This window comes from Procambarus clarkii, chromosome 43 (genome assembly GCF_040958095.1).
Source record: "Procambarus clarkii isolate CNS0578487 chromosome 43, FALCON_Pclarkii_2.0, whole genome shotgun sequence".
Taxonomy (NCBI): domain Eukaryota; kingdom Metazoa; phylum Arthropoda; class Malacostraca; order Decapoda; family Cambaridae; genus Procambarus; species Procambarus clarkii.
The window spans coordinates 11,492,729-11,506,410 of NC_091192.1; the positions used below are offsets into that span (position 1 = coordinate 11,492,729).

General features: G+C 48.6%; 1 protein-coding gene across 1 annotated transcript in view; it reads right to left on the reverse strand.

The window, feature by feature from the left end:
- LOC123755713 (uncharacterized) overlaps positions 1 to 12,072 on the reverse strand; it is a 395,205-nt gene extending 383,133 nt beyond the window's left edge. The window contains exons 1-2 of the mRNA XM_069300362.1: positions 12,061 to 12,072; positions 11,661 to 11,781 (exon numbers count right to left, since the gene is read on the reverse strand). Coding sequence (XP_069156463.1) covers positions 11,661 to 11,781; positions 12,061 to 12,072 — 133 coding nt within the window. The remainder of the gene's footprint in view (positions 1 to 11,660; positions 11,782 to 12,060) is intronic.
- Positions 12,073 to 13,682: the final 1,610 nt, after the last annotated feature.

Below are 13,682 nucleotides of genomic sequence, written 5' to 3' on the forward strand. Positions count from 1 at the left end.
CATACCCCCCCCCCCTCCCCACACACCACCCTCCCCACCACGCCCCACACACCACCCTCCCCACACACCACCCTGCGTCATTCATGGGTGGTGGAGGTCACTCACAAGTGGGAGTAAGTGACCACTGAGAGTCAGGAGAGACAGGAGCTGCCTCGCACACCCATCACGGTAACTCACTCTTGTCTCACCACTCACATCATCTTCCCCCTCACTACCTCACACACACCTGTCACCACACTCAATGTATATGGCTCGCACACACGCACAGGGGCTTTGTGGCTCAGTGGACAGCGTTCGGGGGTCGTAGTCCTATGGGTCAGGGTTCGATTCCCAGCCGAAGCAGAAACAAATGGGCAGAGTTTCGTTCACCTGATAACCCTGCGCATTAAAGTTTATTTGGACATTATAAATTTGTGATTGTGCAATGATTAAGGCGCGTCTGGGATACTCTCGGACATAGGTTCGAGCCCTCATCACGGCCCTTGTGGATTTGTTCCCCAGATGGTTATCTCCCTCACTGTTGACTAATTGTGTCTCCCTCTTCTATCATGTTAGCGCCGGGCATCAATCTCTACATTGTTGTTTTAGCTGTAGCTACTCACAACGAAATGTTCATGTAGCACGGGCTATGGTGAGCCCGCGATGGACTTACCTGGCACATGAGCGGGGCTGAAACTTGTGTCAATCAATCTCTCCGTGGCCCTGTCTTTATCAACGCCTCCTGGTTGGTGGTCTGGTCAACCAGGCTCTTACACGTGAGAAGAAATTTCATCGCAGAAATGTTGTTCACGTGGACCTTCATGTGAGGTAACTTGGTGACAGCTGTGGCCCAAAAGGTCACCGAGTGCGGTTGGGCACTGTGTTAAGGGTCTTACCACTTCCAAGTCCTTTACAGTCGTTGTGGCCTAGTGGTGAAAGTGCTAGACACACTAAGGTGCATGGAGCCCCTGGCTGTCTCGGTTCGAATCCTTCTGGGTTGAGGAGTTTTCTGTTGCATATTAACTTGGGGACCATTCAGGCTTCTTCGCATTACTATCATTATATTTTATATATATATATATATATATATATATATATATATATATATATATATATATATATATATATATATATATATATATATATATATATATATATATACAAATATTATTAAATATGACCGAAAAAGTAAGATTAATAATTCTAACACGAATTTTCTCGATCTTTCGTACGTTTCTTTTCACTGTTGGTGGTAATTCAAAAATCAATTCTCCAAAATTCATTTTTATTTCTAGTCTGACGCGACACTTGAGGGCATTTCGTAAAACTTATTACATTTTCAAAGACTTTAGCTTACACATACACAACTGAATAGAACTTACACGATTGATTGATTGATAAAGATTAAGCCACCCAAGAGGTGGCACGGGCATGAATAGCCCGTAAGTGGTACAATTTTTGTTTTCTCAGTATTCTGAGGTTGCATTTAACCATCAAGCTGTTATCGCGGGGGTGGATACTGCTTCACAGTCTTTATGAGGGTGTCCAGCTGCTGGACACCTTTGTTGACCAGGAGAGTGGCTGTGTTGATGGCTTCAGAGAACTTACACATCTTCGATTTGTTTATATCTACATTTGAGTGAGGTGGATGGGGTGAGGTGGTATTAATAGGGTATTAAATTCCTAAACACAAGACAGAACACGAAACAATGGGTATTGAATGGAAGTGATTTGTAGAAAGCCTATTGGTCCATATTTCTTGATGCTTCTATATTGGAGCGGAGTCTTGAGGTGGGTAGAATATAGTTGTGCATTAATTGGCTGTTGATTGCTGGTGTTGACTTCTTGATGTGTAGAGCCTCGCAGACGTCAAGCCGCCTGCTATCGCTGTATCTATCGATGATTTCTGTGTTGTTTACTAGGATTTCTCTGGCGATGGTTTGGTTGTGGGAAGAGATTATATGTTCCTTAATGGAGCCCTGTTGGTTATGCATCGTTAAACGCCTAGAAAGAGATGTTGTTGTCTTGCCTATATACTGTTTTTTTTTGGAGCTTACAGTCCCCAAGAGGGCATTTGAAGGCATAGACGACGTTGGTCTCTTTTAAAGCGTTCTGCTTTGTGTCTGGAGAGTTTCTCATGAGTAGGCTGGCCGTTTTTCTGGTTTTATAGTAAATCGTCAGTTGTATCCTCTGATTTTTGTCTGTAGGGATAACGTTTCTATTAACAATATCTTTCAGGACCCTTTCCTCCGTTTTATGAGCTGTTGAAAAGAAGTTCCTGTAAAATAGTCTAATAGGGGGTATAGGTGTTGTGTTGGTTGTCTCTTCAGAGGTTGCATGGCGTTTCACTTTCCTTCTTATGATGTCTTCGACGAAACCATTGGAGAAGCCGTTGTTGACTAGGACCTACCTTACCCTACAGAGTTCTTCGTCGACTTGCTTACATTCTGAGCTGTGGCTGAGAGCACGGTCGACATAAGCGTTAACAACACTCCTCTTGTACCTGTCTGGGCAGTCGCTGTTGGCATTTAGGCACATTCCTATGTTTGTTTCCTTAGTGTAGACTGCAGTGTGGAAACCTCTGCTCTTTTCCATGACTGTTACATCTAGAAAGGGCAGCTTCCCATCCTTTTCCATCTCGTAAGTGAAACGCAGCACGGAACTCTGCTCAAATGCCTCCTTCAGCTCCTGCAGATGTCTGCTCCTGCAGATGTCTGACATCAGGTACCTGTGTAAAAATGTCGTCAACATACCTGTAGTATATGGCCGGTTTCAAGTTCATTTCGACTAAGACTTTTTGCTCGATGGTACCCATGTAGAAGTTTGCAAACAGGACACCTAGGGGGGAACCCATGGCGACCCCATCTACTTGCTTATACATGTGCCCATCCGGGCTCAAGAAGGGTGCCTCTTTAGTACAAGCTTGGAGTAGTTTCCTCAGAATGTTTTCTGGTATGTCAAGAGGAGTACAGGCCGGATCACGATACACTCTGTCGGCTATCATCCCGATTGTCTCGTCCACAGGTACGTTGGTAAACAGGGATTCTACGTCCAACGAGGCTCTTATCCCTGTGGCCCGTGTGCCCCGCAGTAAGTCAACAAATTCCTTTGGAGACTTCAGGCTGAAGGCGCAAGGGACATAAGGAGTCAGCAGGCCGTTGAGTCGCTTCGCCAGTCTGTACGTGGGTGTGGGTATCTGGCTGATGATTGGCCGAAGTGGGTTTCCAGGCTTGTGTGTCTTGACATTTCCACCAACAGTGAAAAGAAACGTACGAAAGATCGAGAAAATTCGTGTTAGAATTATTAATCTTACTTTTTCGGTCATATTTAATAATATATGTCTACAGGAAAGACTGCTACCAAAATATACTAATATACACAAATATATATGTGTACATATATATTTGTGTGTGTACTCACCTATTTGTGTCTGCAGGATCGAACATTGACTCTTGGATCTCGCCTTTCGAGCATCGGTTGTTTACAGCAATGACTCCTGTCCCATTTCCCTATCATACCTAGTTTTAAAATTATGAATAGTATTTGCTTCCACAACCTGTTCCTGAAGTGCATTCCATTTTCCCACTACTCTCACGCTAAAAGAAAACTTCCTAACATCTCTGTGACTCATCTGAGTCTCCAGCTTCCATCCATGTCCCCTCGTTCTGTTACTATTCCATGTGAACATTTCATCTATGTCCACTGTCAATTCCCCCGAGTATTTTATACGTTGCTAGCATATCCCCCCTCTCCCTTATTTTTTTTTTTAGTGTCGTAAGGCACAGTTCCTTCAGGCGCTCTTCATATCCCATCCCTAGTAACTCTGGGACGAGTCTCGTCGCAAACTTCTGAACCTTTTCTAGTTTCCTTATGTGTGTACTCACCTAGTTGTGTTTGCGGGGGTTGAGCTCTGGCTCTTTGGTCCCGCCTCTCAACCGTCAATCAACAGGTGTACAGATTCCTGAGCCTATCGGGCTCTGTCATATCTACACTTGAAACTGTGTATGGAGTCAGCCTCCACCACATCACCCCCTAATGCATTCCATTTGTCAACCACTCTGACACTAAAAAAGTTCTTTCTAATATCTCTGTGGCTCATTTGGGCACTCAGTTTCCACCTGTGTCCCCTTGTGCGTGTTCCCCTTGTGTTAAATAGACTGTCTTTATCTACCCTATCAATCCCCTTCAGAATCTTGAATGTGGTGATCATGTCCCCCCTAACTCTTCTGTCTTCCAGCGAAGTGAGGTTTAATTCCCGTAGTCTCTCCTCGTAGCTCATACCTCTCAGCTCGGGTACTAGTCTGGTGGCAAACCTTTGAACCTTTTCCAGTTTAGTCTTATCCTTGACTAGATATGGACTCCATGCTGGGGCTGCATACTCCAGGATTGGCCTGACATATGTGGTATACAAAGTTCTGAATGATTCTTTACACAAGTTTCTGAATGCCGTTCGTATGTTGGCCAGCCTGGCATATGCCGCTGATGTTATCCGCTTGATATGTGCTGCAGGAGACAGGTCTGGCGTGATATCAACCCCCAAGTCTTTTTCCTTCTCTGACTCCTGAAGAATTTCCTCTCCCAGATGATACCTTGTATCTGGCCTCCTGCTCCCTACACCTATCTTCATTACATTACATTTGGTTGGGTTAAACTCTAACAACCATTTGTTCGACCATTCCTTCAGCTTGTCTAGGTCTTCTTGAAGCCTCAAACAGTCCTCTTCTGTTTTAATCCTTCTCATAATTTTAGCATCGTCTGCAAACATTGAGAGAAATGAATCGATACCCTCCGGGAGATCATTTACATATATCAGAAACAAGATAGGACCGAGTACAGAGCCCTGTGGGACTCCACTGGTGACTTCACGCCAATCGGAGGTCTCACCCCTCACCGTAACTCTCTGCTTCCTATTGCTTAGATACTCCCTTATCCACTGGAGCACCTTACCAGCTACACCTGCCTGTCTCTCCAGCTTATGTACCAGCCTCTTATGCGGTACTGTGTCAAAGGCTTTCCGACAACCCAAGAAAATGCAGTCCGCCCAGCCCTCTCTTTCTTGCTTAATCTGTGTCACCTGATCGTAGAATTCTATCAAGCCTGTGTGTGTGTGTGTGTGTGTGTGTACTCACCTAGTTGTGCTTGCGGGGGTTGAGCTCTGGCTCTTTGGTCCCGCCTCTCAACCGTCAATCAACAGGTGTACAGGTTCCTGAGCCTATTGGGCTCTATCATATCTACACTTGAAACTGTGTATGGAGTCAGCCTCCACCACATTGCTTCCTAATGCATTCCATTTGTCAACCACTCTGACACTAAAAAAGTTCTTTCTAATATCTCTGTGGCTCATTTGGGCACTCAGTTTCCACCTGTGTCCCCTAGTGCGTGTGCCCCTTGTGTTAAATAGCCTGTCTTTATCAACCTTGTCGATTCCCTTGAGAATCTTGAATGTGGTGATCATGTCCCCCCTAACTCTTCTGTCTTCCAACGAAGTGAGGTTCAATTCCCGTAGTCTCTCCTCGTAGCTCATACCTCTCAGCTCGGGTACTAGTCTGGTGGCAAACCTTTGAACTTTTTCCAGTTTAGTCTTATGCTTGACTTATGGACTCCATGCTGGAGCCGCATACTCCAGGATTGGTCTGACATATGTGGTATATAATGTTCTGAAAGATTCCTTACACAAGTTTCTAAAGGCCGTTCTTATGTTAGCCAACCTGGCATATGCTGCTGATGTTATCCTCTTGATATGAGCTTCAGGGGACAGGTCTGGCGTGATATCAACCCCCAGGTCTTTCTCTCTCTCTGACTCTTGAAGTATTTCATCTCCCAAGTGATACCTTGTATCTGGTCTCCTGCTTCCTACCCCTATCTTCATTACATTACATTTGGTTGGGTTAAACTCTAACATCCATTTGTTCGACCATTCCTGCAGCTTGTCCAGGTCTTCTTGAAGCCTCAAGCTGTCCTCCTCTGTCTTAATCCTTCTCATAATTTTGGTGTCGTCAGCAAACATTGAGAGGAATGAGTCTATACCCTGTGTATGTGTGTGTGTGTGTGTGTGTATAGTTTGTGTGTGTGTGTGTGTGTGTGTGTGTGTGTGTGTGTGTGTGTGTGTGTGTGTGTGTGTGTGTGTGTGTGTGTGTGTTTGTTTTCACCTAGTTGTGCTCACCTAGTTGTGTTTTGCGGGAGTTGAGCTTTGCTCTTTCGGCCTGCCTCTCAACTGTCAATCAACTGTTTACTAACTACTCCCCCCCCCAGCAGGAAGCAGCCCGTGACAGCTGACTAACTCCCAGGTACCTATTTACTGCTTGGTAACAGGGGCATTCAGGGTGAAAGAAACTTTGCCCATTTGTTTCTGCATGGTGCGGGAATCGAACCCGCGCCACAGAATTACGACTCCTGCGCGCTATCCACCAGGCTACCAGACCCCCTACCCTGGTATATATATATGTGTGTGTGTGTGTGTGTGTGTGTGTGTTCACCTAGTTGTGCTTGCGGGGGTTGAGCTCTGCTCTTTCGGCCCGCCAATCAACTGTTACTAATTACTAACATTTTTTGTTCCCCCCCCCCCACACACACACACACCCAAGAAGCAGCCCGTAACAGCTGTCTAACTCCCACGTACCTATTTAATGTTAGGAAACGGGGATATCAAGGTGAAAGAAACTCTGGCGATCTGTTTCCGTCGGCGCCGGAAATCGAATCCCGGACCTCAGGACTACGTATCCAGCGTGCTGCCCACTCAGCCACAAGCGCCAGACAGACCCTGGGAGTGCGTGTGTCTCTCTGAGTCTTTCCCACAGATTTCCTGCCAGTATTTGCATGTATTTGTATTCTGAACACAGTACTTCCAAGTGAGGGGGGGGGGGGTGAAGAGTGGGGTAGGGAGAGTGGGGGTAGGGAGAGTGGGGGTAGGGAGAGTGGGGGTAGGGAGAGTGGGGGTAGGGAGAGTGGGGGTAGGGAGAGTTCGGGTAGGGAGAGTGGGGGTAGGGAGAGTGGGGGTAGGGAGAGTTCGGGTTGGGAGAGTGGGGGTAGGGAGAGTTCGGGTTGGGAGAGTGGGGGTAGGGAGAGTGGGGTAGGGAGAGTGGGGGTAGGGAGAGTGGGGGTAGGGAGAGTGGGGGTAGGGAGAGTGGGGGTAGGGAGAGTGGGGGTAGGGAGAGTGGGGGTAGGGAGAGTGGGGGTAGGGAGAGTGGGGGTAGGGAGAGTGGGGGTAGGGAGAGTGGGGGTAGGGAGAGTGGGGGTAGGGTGAGTGGGGGTAGGGAGAGTGGGGGTAGGGTGAGTGGGGGTAGGGAGAGTGGGGTAGGGAGAGTGGGGGTAGGGAGAGTGGGGGTAGGGAGAGTGGGGGTAGGGAGAGTGGGGGTAGGGAGAGTGGGGGTAGGGAGAGTGGGGGTAGGGAGAGTGGGGGTAGGGAGAGTGGGGGTAGGGAGAGTGGGGGTAGGGAGAGTGGGGGTAGGGAGAGTGGGGGTAGGGTGAGTGGGGGTAGGGAGAGTTCGGGTAGGGAGAGTGGGGGTTGGGAGAGTGGGGGTAGGGAGAGTGGGGGTAGGGAGAGTGGGGGTAGGGAGAGTGGGGGTAGGGAGAGTGGGGGTAGGGAGAGTGGGGGTAGGGAGAGTGGGGGTAGGGAGAGTGGGGGTAGGGAGAGTGGGGGTAGGGAGAGTTCGGGTAGGGAGAGTTCGGGTAGGGAGAGTGGGGTAGGGAGAGTGGGGGTAGGGAGAGTGGGGGTAGGGAGAGTGGGGGTAGGGAGAGTGGGGGTAGGGAGTGGGGTAGAGAGAGACTTGACCCAGTACTGTCTCCCAAGGTCTGTACTTGACCCAGTACTGTCTCCCAAGGTCTGTACTTGACCCAGTACTGTCTCCCAAGGTCTGTACTTGACCCAGTACTGTCTCCCAAGGTCTGTACTTGACCCAGTACTGTCTCCCAAGGTCTGTACTTGACCCAGTACTGTCTCCCAAGGTCTGTACTTGACCCAGTACTGTCTCCCAAGGTCTGTACTTGACCCAGTACTGTCTCCCAAGGTCTGTACTTGACCCAGTACTGTCTCCCAAGGTCTGTACTTGACCCAGTACTGTCTCCCAAGGTCTGTACTTGACCCAGTACTGTCTCCCAAGGTCTGTACTTAACCCAGTACTGTCTCCCAAGGTCTGTACTTGACCCAGTACTGTCTCCCAAGGTCTGTACTTGACCCAGTACTGTCTCCCAAGGTCTGTACTTGACCCAGTACTGTCTCCCAAGGTCTGTACTTGACCCAGTACTGTCTCCCAAGGTCTGTACTTGACCCAGTACTGTCTCCCAAGGTCTGTACTTGACCCAGTACTGTCTCCCAAGGTCTGTACTTGACCCAGTACTGTCTCCCAAGGTCTGTACTTGACCCAGTACTGTCTCCCAAGGTCTGTACTTGACCCAGTACTGTCTCCCAAGGTCTGTACTTGACCCAGTACTGTCTCCCAAGGTCTGTACTTGACCCAGTACTGTCTCCCAAGGTCTGTACTTGACCCAGTACTGTCTCCCAAGGTCTGTACTTGACCCAGTACTGTCTCCCAAGGTCTGTACTTGACCCAGTACTGTCTCCCAAGGTCTGTACTTGACCCAGTACTGTCTCCCAAGGTCTGTACTTGACCCAGTACTGTCTCCCAAGGTCTGTACTTGACCCAGTACTGTCTCCCAAGGTCTGTACTTGACCCAGTACTGTCTCCCAAGGTCTGTACTTGACCCAGTACTGTCTCCCAAGGTCTGTACTTGACCCAGTACTGTCTCCCAAGGTCTGTACTTGACCCAGTACTGTCTCCCAAGGTCTGTACTTGACCCAGTACTGTCTCCCAAGGTCTGTACTTGACCCAGTACTGTCTCCCAAGGTCTGTACTTGACCCAGTACTGTCTCCCAAGGTCTGTACTTGACCCAGTACTGTCTCCCAAGGTCTGTACTTGACCCAGTACTGTCTCCCAAGGTCTGTACTTGACCCAGTACTGTCTCCCAAGGTCTGTACTTGACCCAGTACTGTCTCCCAAGGTCTGTACTTGACCCAGTACTGTCTCCCAAGGTCTGTACTTGACCCAGTACTGTCTCCCAAGGTCTGTACTTGACCCAGTACTGTCTCCCAAGGTCTGTACTTGACCCAGTACTGTCTCCCAAGGTCTGTACTTGACCCAGTACTGTCTCCCAAGGTCTGTACTTGACCCAGTACTGTCTCCCAAGGTCTGTACTTGACCCAGTACTGTCTCCCAAGGTCTGTACTTGACCCAGTACTGTTTCATAACCAACACAGTAAGTGAGTAAGACAAACAATACCTGGTTGATGGGGTTCTGGGAGTTGTTCTACTCCCCAAGCCCGGCCCGAGGCCAGGCTTGACTTGTGAGAGTTTGGTCCACCAGGCTGTTGCTTGGAGCGGCCCGCAGGCCCACATACCCACCACAGCCCGGTTGGTCCGGCACTCCTTGGAGGAAACTATCTAGTTTTCTCTTGAAGATGTCCACGGTTGTTCCGGCAATATTTCTTATGCTTGCTGGGAGGACGTTGAACAACCGCGGACCTCTGATGTTTATACAGTGTTCTCTGATTGTGCCTATGGCACCCCTGCTCTTCACTGGTTCTATTCTACATTTTCTTCCATATCGCTTACTCTTAACATTTACAATACTAACCCACATATATACATTTTCTTCTGTCCTGCATGGACAGGGTGAGAGATTTGTTAAACATATAGTTCAGTGATTTATTGAACAATCAACCACAGGTGATTGTATTGCTTTTAAAAGCCTACCCTAACCTACAGACACAAATACATACATTTACGCCTGTCCTACATAAGCTGTGTTCCTTCTGTGTGTACCTGGAGTGTACCTAAAGTGTACCTAGTGTACCTGGAGTGTACCTAAAGTGTACCTAGTGTACCTGGAGTGTACCTAGTGTACCTAAAGTGTACCTAGTGTACCTGGAGTGTACCTAAAGTGTACCTAGTGTACCTGGAGTGTACCTAAAGTGTACCTAGTGTACCTGGAGTGTACCTAAAGTGTACCTAGTGTACCCGGAGTGTACCTAAAGTGTACCTAGTGTACCTGGAGTGTACCTAGTGTACCCAGAGTGTACCTGGGGGGGGGGTTGTGAGAGTTGTTCACTACTCCCCAGGCTGGGTCTGGTTGCAGGCTGGTGTTGTCATAACTTGACCTACAAGTGTGGGTCTTGTAGCGGCGTGAAGGCCTGACACAGCCACAACAACCTGGTGGCTCCCTCACTCCTGCACCAACTTAACTAATTGATTCTTGAAGGTGAGGCTTCCCTCCCAGGTGGGCCCCTAGGTGAGGTGGGCCCTCCTCCCTCCACGACAGGTGAGGTGTGGCCCCTCCCTCCACGACAGGTGAGGTGGACCCTTCTCCCTCCACGACAGGTGAGGTGGGGCCCCTCCCTCCACGACAGGTGAGGTGGGCCCTTCTCCCTCCACGACAGGTGAGGTGGGCCCTTCTCCCTCCACGACAGGTGAGGTGGGGCCCCTCCCTCCACGACAGGTGAGGTGGGGCCCCTCCCTCCACGACAGGTGAGGTGGGCCCCTAATCCCTCCACGACAGGAAAGGTGGGCCCCTCCTTCCTCTGTAACACCCATGACCCCCCCCCCCCCTTAGAGTTCACACCCAGGGAAGCCTTCTCCAAGAGGTCAGCCCAGATGACCTCCGGATTATCTTGTATGTTGATTAAAAAATTCCTGGGTTAGTCTTTGTCAGCATAGTTTCAAGTATGTAATATTTCATGATACTCTTGTCAAACATTGCAATGGAATTAGACTCCAGATTCTTATGTGTAAACATCCATGGATCTCCCCCTTTTAGCCAAGTCAAAGGTCAGTCACACACGTAATTAATAACTCCTCTCTTGAAGAGTGTATGGTGAATGTCAAACAAGCTTAATTGAAATATTTTTAAGTGTTTGTGCACGTGGGCCGACTTCTTACATTCTTGGTGTAGGTAGCAACAGCAGATCTCCCCCCTCCCCCCTGTGGGGGTTGTATATAGAGGTCCTGTAGAGACTTAGTGAGAAGAGAGTGCGGGACACCAGGATCGAGAGCGGGTCTGTGAAGAACATCTCAGCCAGAGAGAGACAGAGGTCTTAAGGTAATATGTGTGATCTCTGAGGTTTTGTTCCAAGTCCAAATTTCTTAAATTTTTGCAAGTGTTAGAGTAGGATTTATAAGCGGTGATTGACATAATTTTGGTCTCAATACACTCATGTTAAATTTCCCGTCTGTGTCAATTGTTGAATCCTCTTAGCCTTTTGGATATAGTGGCTGACAACCGTCCCATAATTAATGATAATTATAGAAAGTACTCTCCAAGTCAAGCAATGTTTCTTGCCTCGTTGCTTGATATAGTCTCAATGGTCAAAGGCAGATGGTGGCAGCGTATTTAATCCTGTGTTAGCATTTCCTTGCTGGCAGTGTACCTTTTAGTTCCTGTGTAACCATCATATGTCAGCTCATATTACAGTGTTCAATAACAGTGTTACCAAGTGCAACCAATGGGGAAGTGTTACTCAGGATACGTAGTAGTGTTTACAGTATTAGTTTAGAGTATCCATTATAGTGGTGTTCCATTCTAGTGGTGTTACATTTAGAGTGGTGTTACACCTCCACGACAGGTGAGGTGGGCCCCTGGAGGGGTCGTGAGGGCCCCCTACCACACACGACAAGTGGCCACCACTTACCTTTCTTAGCATTATTGTGAAGGTGGTGTGTGAAGGCGATGGCCAGCTTCCGGCGGTGGTTACACAGCTTGCTCATGTCCCCGGCCCCCAGCTCCGGCAGCAGCGTCGGCCGCGACGCCGCCTGGAACACAACAACACACTTCATTTACAACTCAAACACAAACTTTATACAACATTACCAACACTCACAGATGTATTTGGTGCTAAAATATATATTCTTATTACCAGAGGGATATGATCAGCGGCATTATAACACACAATATACAATATCTGTAGTATTTACATGACACAGTGAGGGAACACTGGGCACAGTCATCACTGGAAGTGTATCACAACACTCTGGACCAACACAACTGTGACGGACGGTGAACCACAGTGATCACTCCAGTGTACACAGTACCTCGCGGCACATGCTCCCTCCCCCCCCCCCCCCCCCCCACCCGGGACATACCTGGAGTGTGTTTCACGGGTTATTCTACTACCCGAGCCCCAGGTGATTGGGGTTAAAACAAAAAACAGAACTTACAAACAACCAATGGGAAGCCGTGTAAGTGATCTGACGCACACCGGGACAGAACAACTGACTGCCGCAGAGCGTAAATTCTGCTTCAAATGCGTTCCTGTGCGTAAGATCAGAGACGACCACCGTAGGCAGAGACTGCAGACATGGCTCCCCCCCCCCCCCCCCCCGCACAAAAAAAGGGGATATTGAAGAAACAGCTAAAGTTGAAGCATCACGCTAGACCGAAATAAAATTAGAAGCAAATGTTATACCAGAGATAAAAACAAATACTAAATACGTTTTCACATACAATAATTTAACCCAAAAACTTCGGCCAGTATTGGACCTTTACTTACAACTGAAGACTCGTACACAGAGGATGATAAAGAAATTAGTGAAATTCTAAGAGACCAGTATGAGGCTGTTTATCACACCAATAAACAACATGAATGTTGATGACCCAGACAGCTTCTTTATGAATGATATCCAGGGCCCCATATAATATAACTGATATTATATATAACATTATAACACAAGATTTCGATAGCGAGATTGACAAGATGCACTCAACTCTGGGTCCCAACTGCTGGCATCTCGTATTCATAAAGACGTGTCAAGTAGCGGTAACACGAGCACTCAGGGTAATACGGAGGAAAAACTTGGACACAGGCAAGATCCCAGAAGCACTTAAATCAGCAAACACCTCCACTGTGCAGGAGAGGCAGCAAAGCATTTGCTGAAAACTATAGACCGGCTGTAATAAAATCACACAATACAAAAAATTCAGAGTGATTAAGAATCAAATCAACAGTTGTGAAGGGAAGCGGGAATTACACAACCCAGGACAAGAATGACCTAGAGGACGAAGATCCCGGACCTCACAACTCCTCAACAACTACGACAAAATTACGTTGAGATTGACGTGAATTGGGGGGGGATGAGGGGGAGGTTGGGGGGGAGGGGGAGGTTGGGGGGAGGGGGAGGTTGGGGGGAAGGGGACTATGGGTCAGAGTGTGGAAGGAGAGGGGTGGCATATAGGGATTGTTCCTGGTTGATACCAGGTTGATGGGGTTCTGGGAGTTGTTCTACTCCCCAAGCCCGGCCCGAGGCCAGGCTTGACTTGTGAGAGTTTGGTCCAGCAGGCTGTTGCTTGGAGCGGCCCGCAGGCCCACATACCCACCACAGCCCGGTTGGTCCGGCACTCGTTGGTAGAAACTATCTAGTTTTCTCTTGAAGATGTCCACGGGGGCCGGTGGCTGAGCGGACAGAACACTGGACGCGTGATCCTGTGGTCCCGGGGTCGATCCCGGGCGCCGGCGAGAAACAATGGGCAGTTTCTTTCACCCTGATGCCCCTGTTACCTAGCAGTAAATAGGTACCTGGGTGTTAGTCAGCTGTCACGGGCTGCTTCCTGGGGGTAGAGACCTGGGGGTAGAGACCTGGTCGAGGACCGGGCCGCGGGGACACTAAGCCCCAAAATCATCTAAAGATAACCTCAAGATAACGGTTGTTCCGGCAAT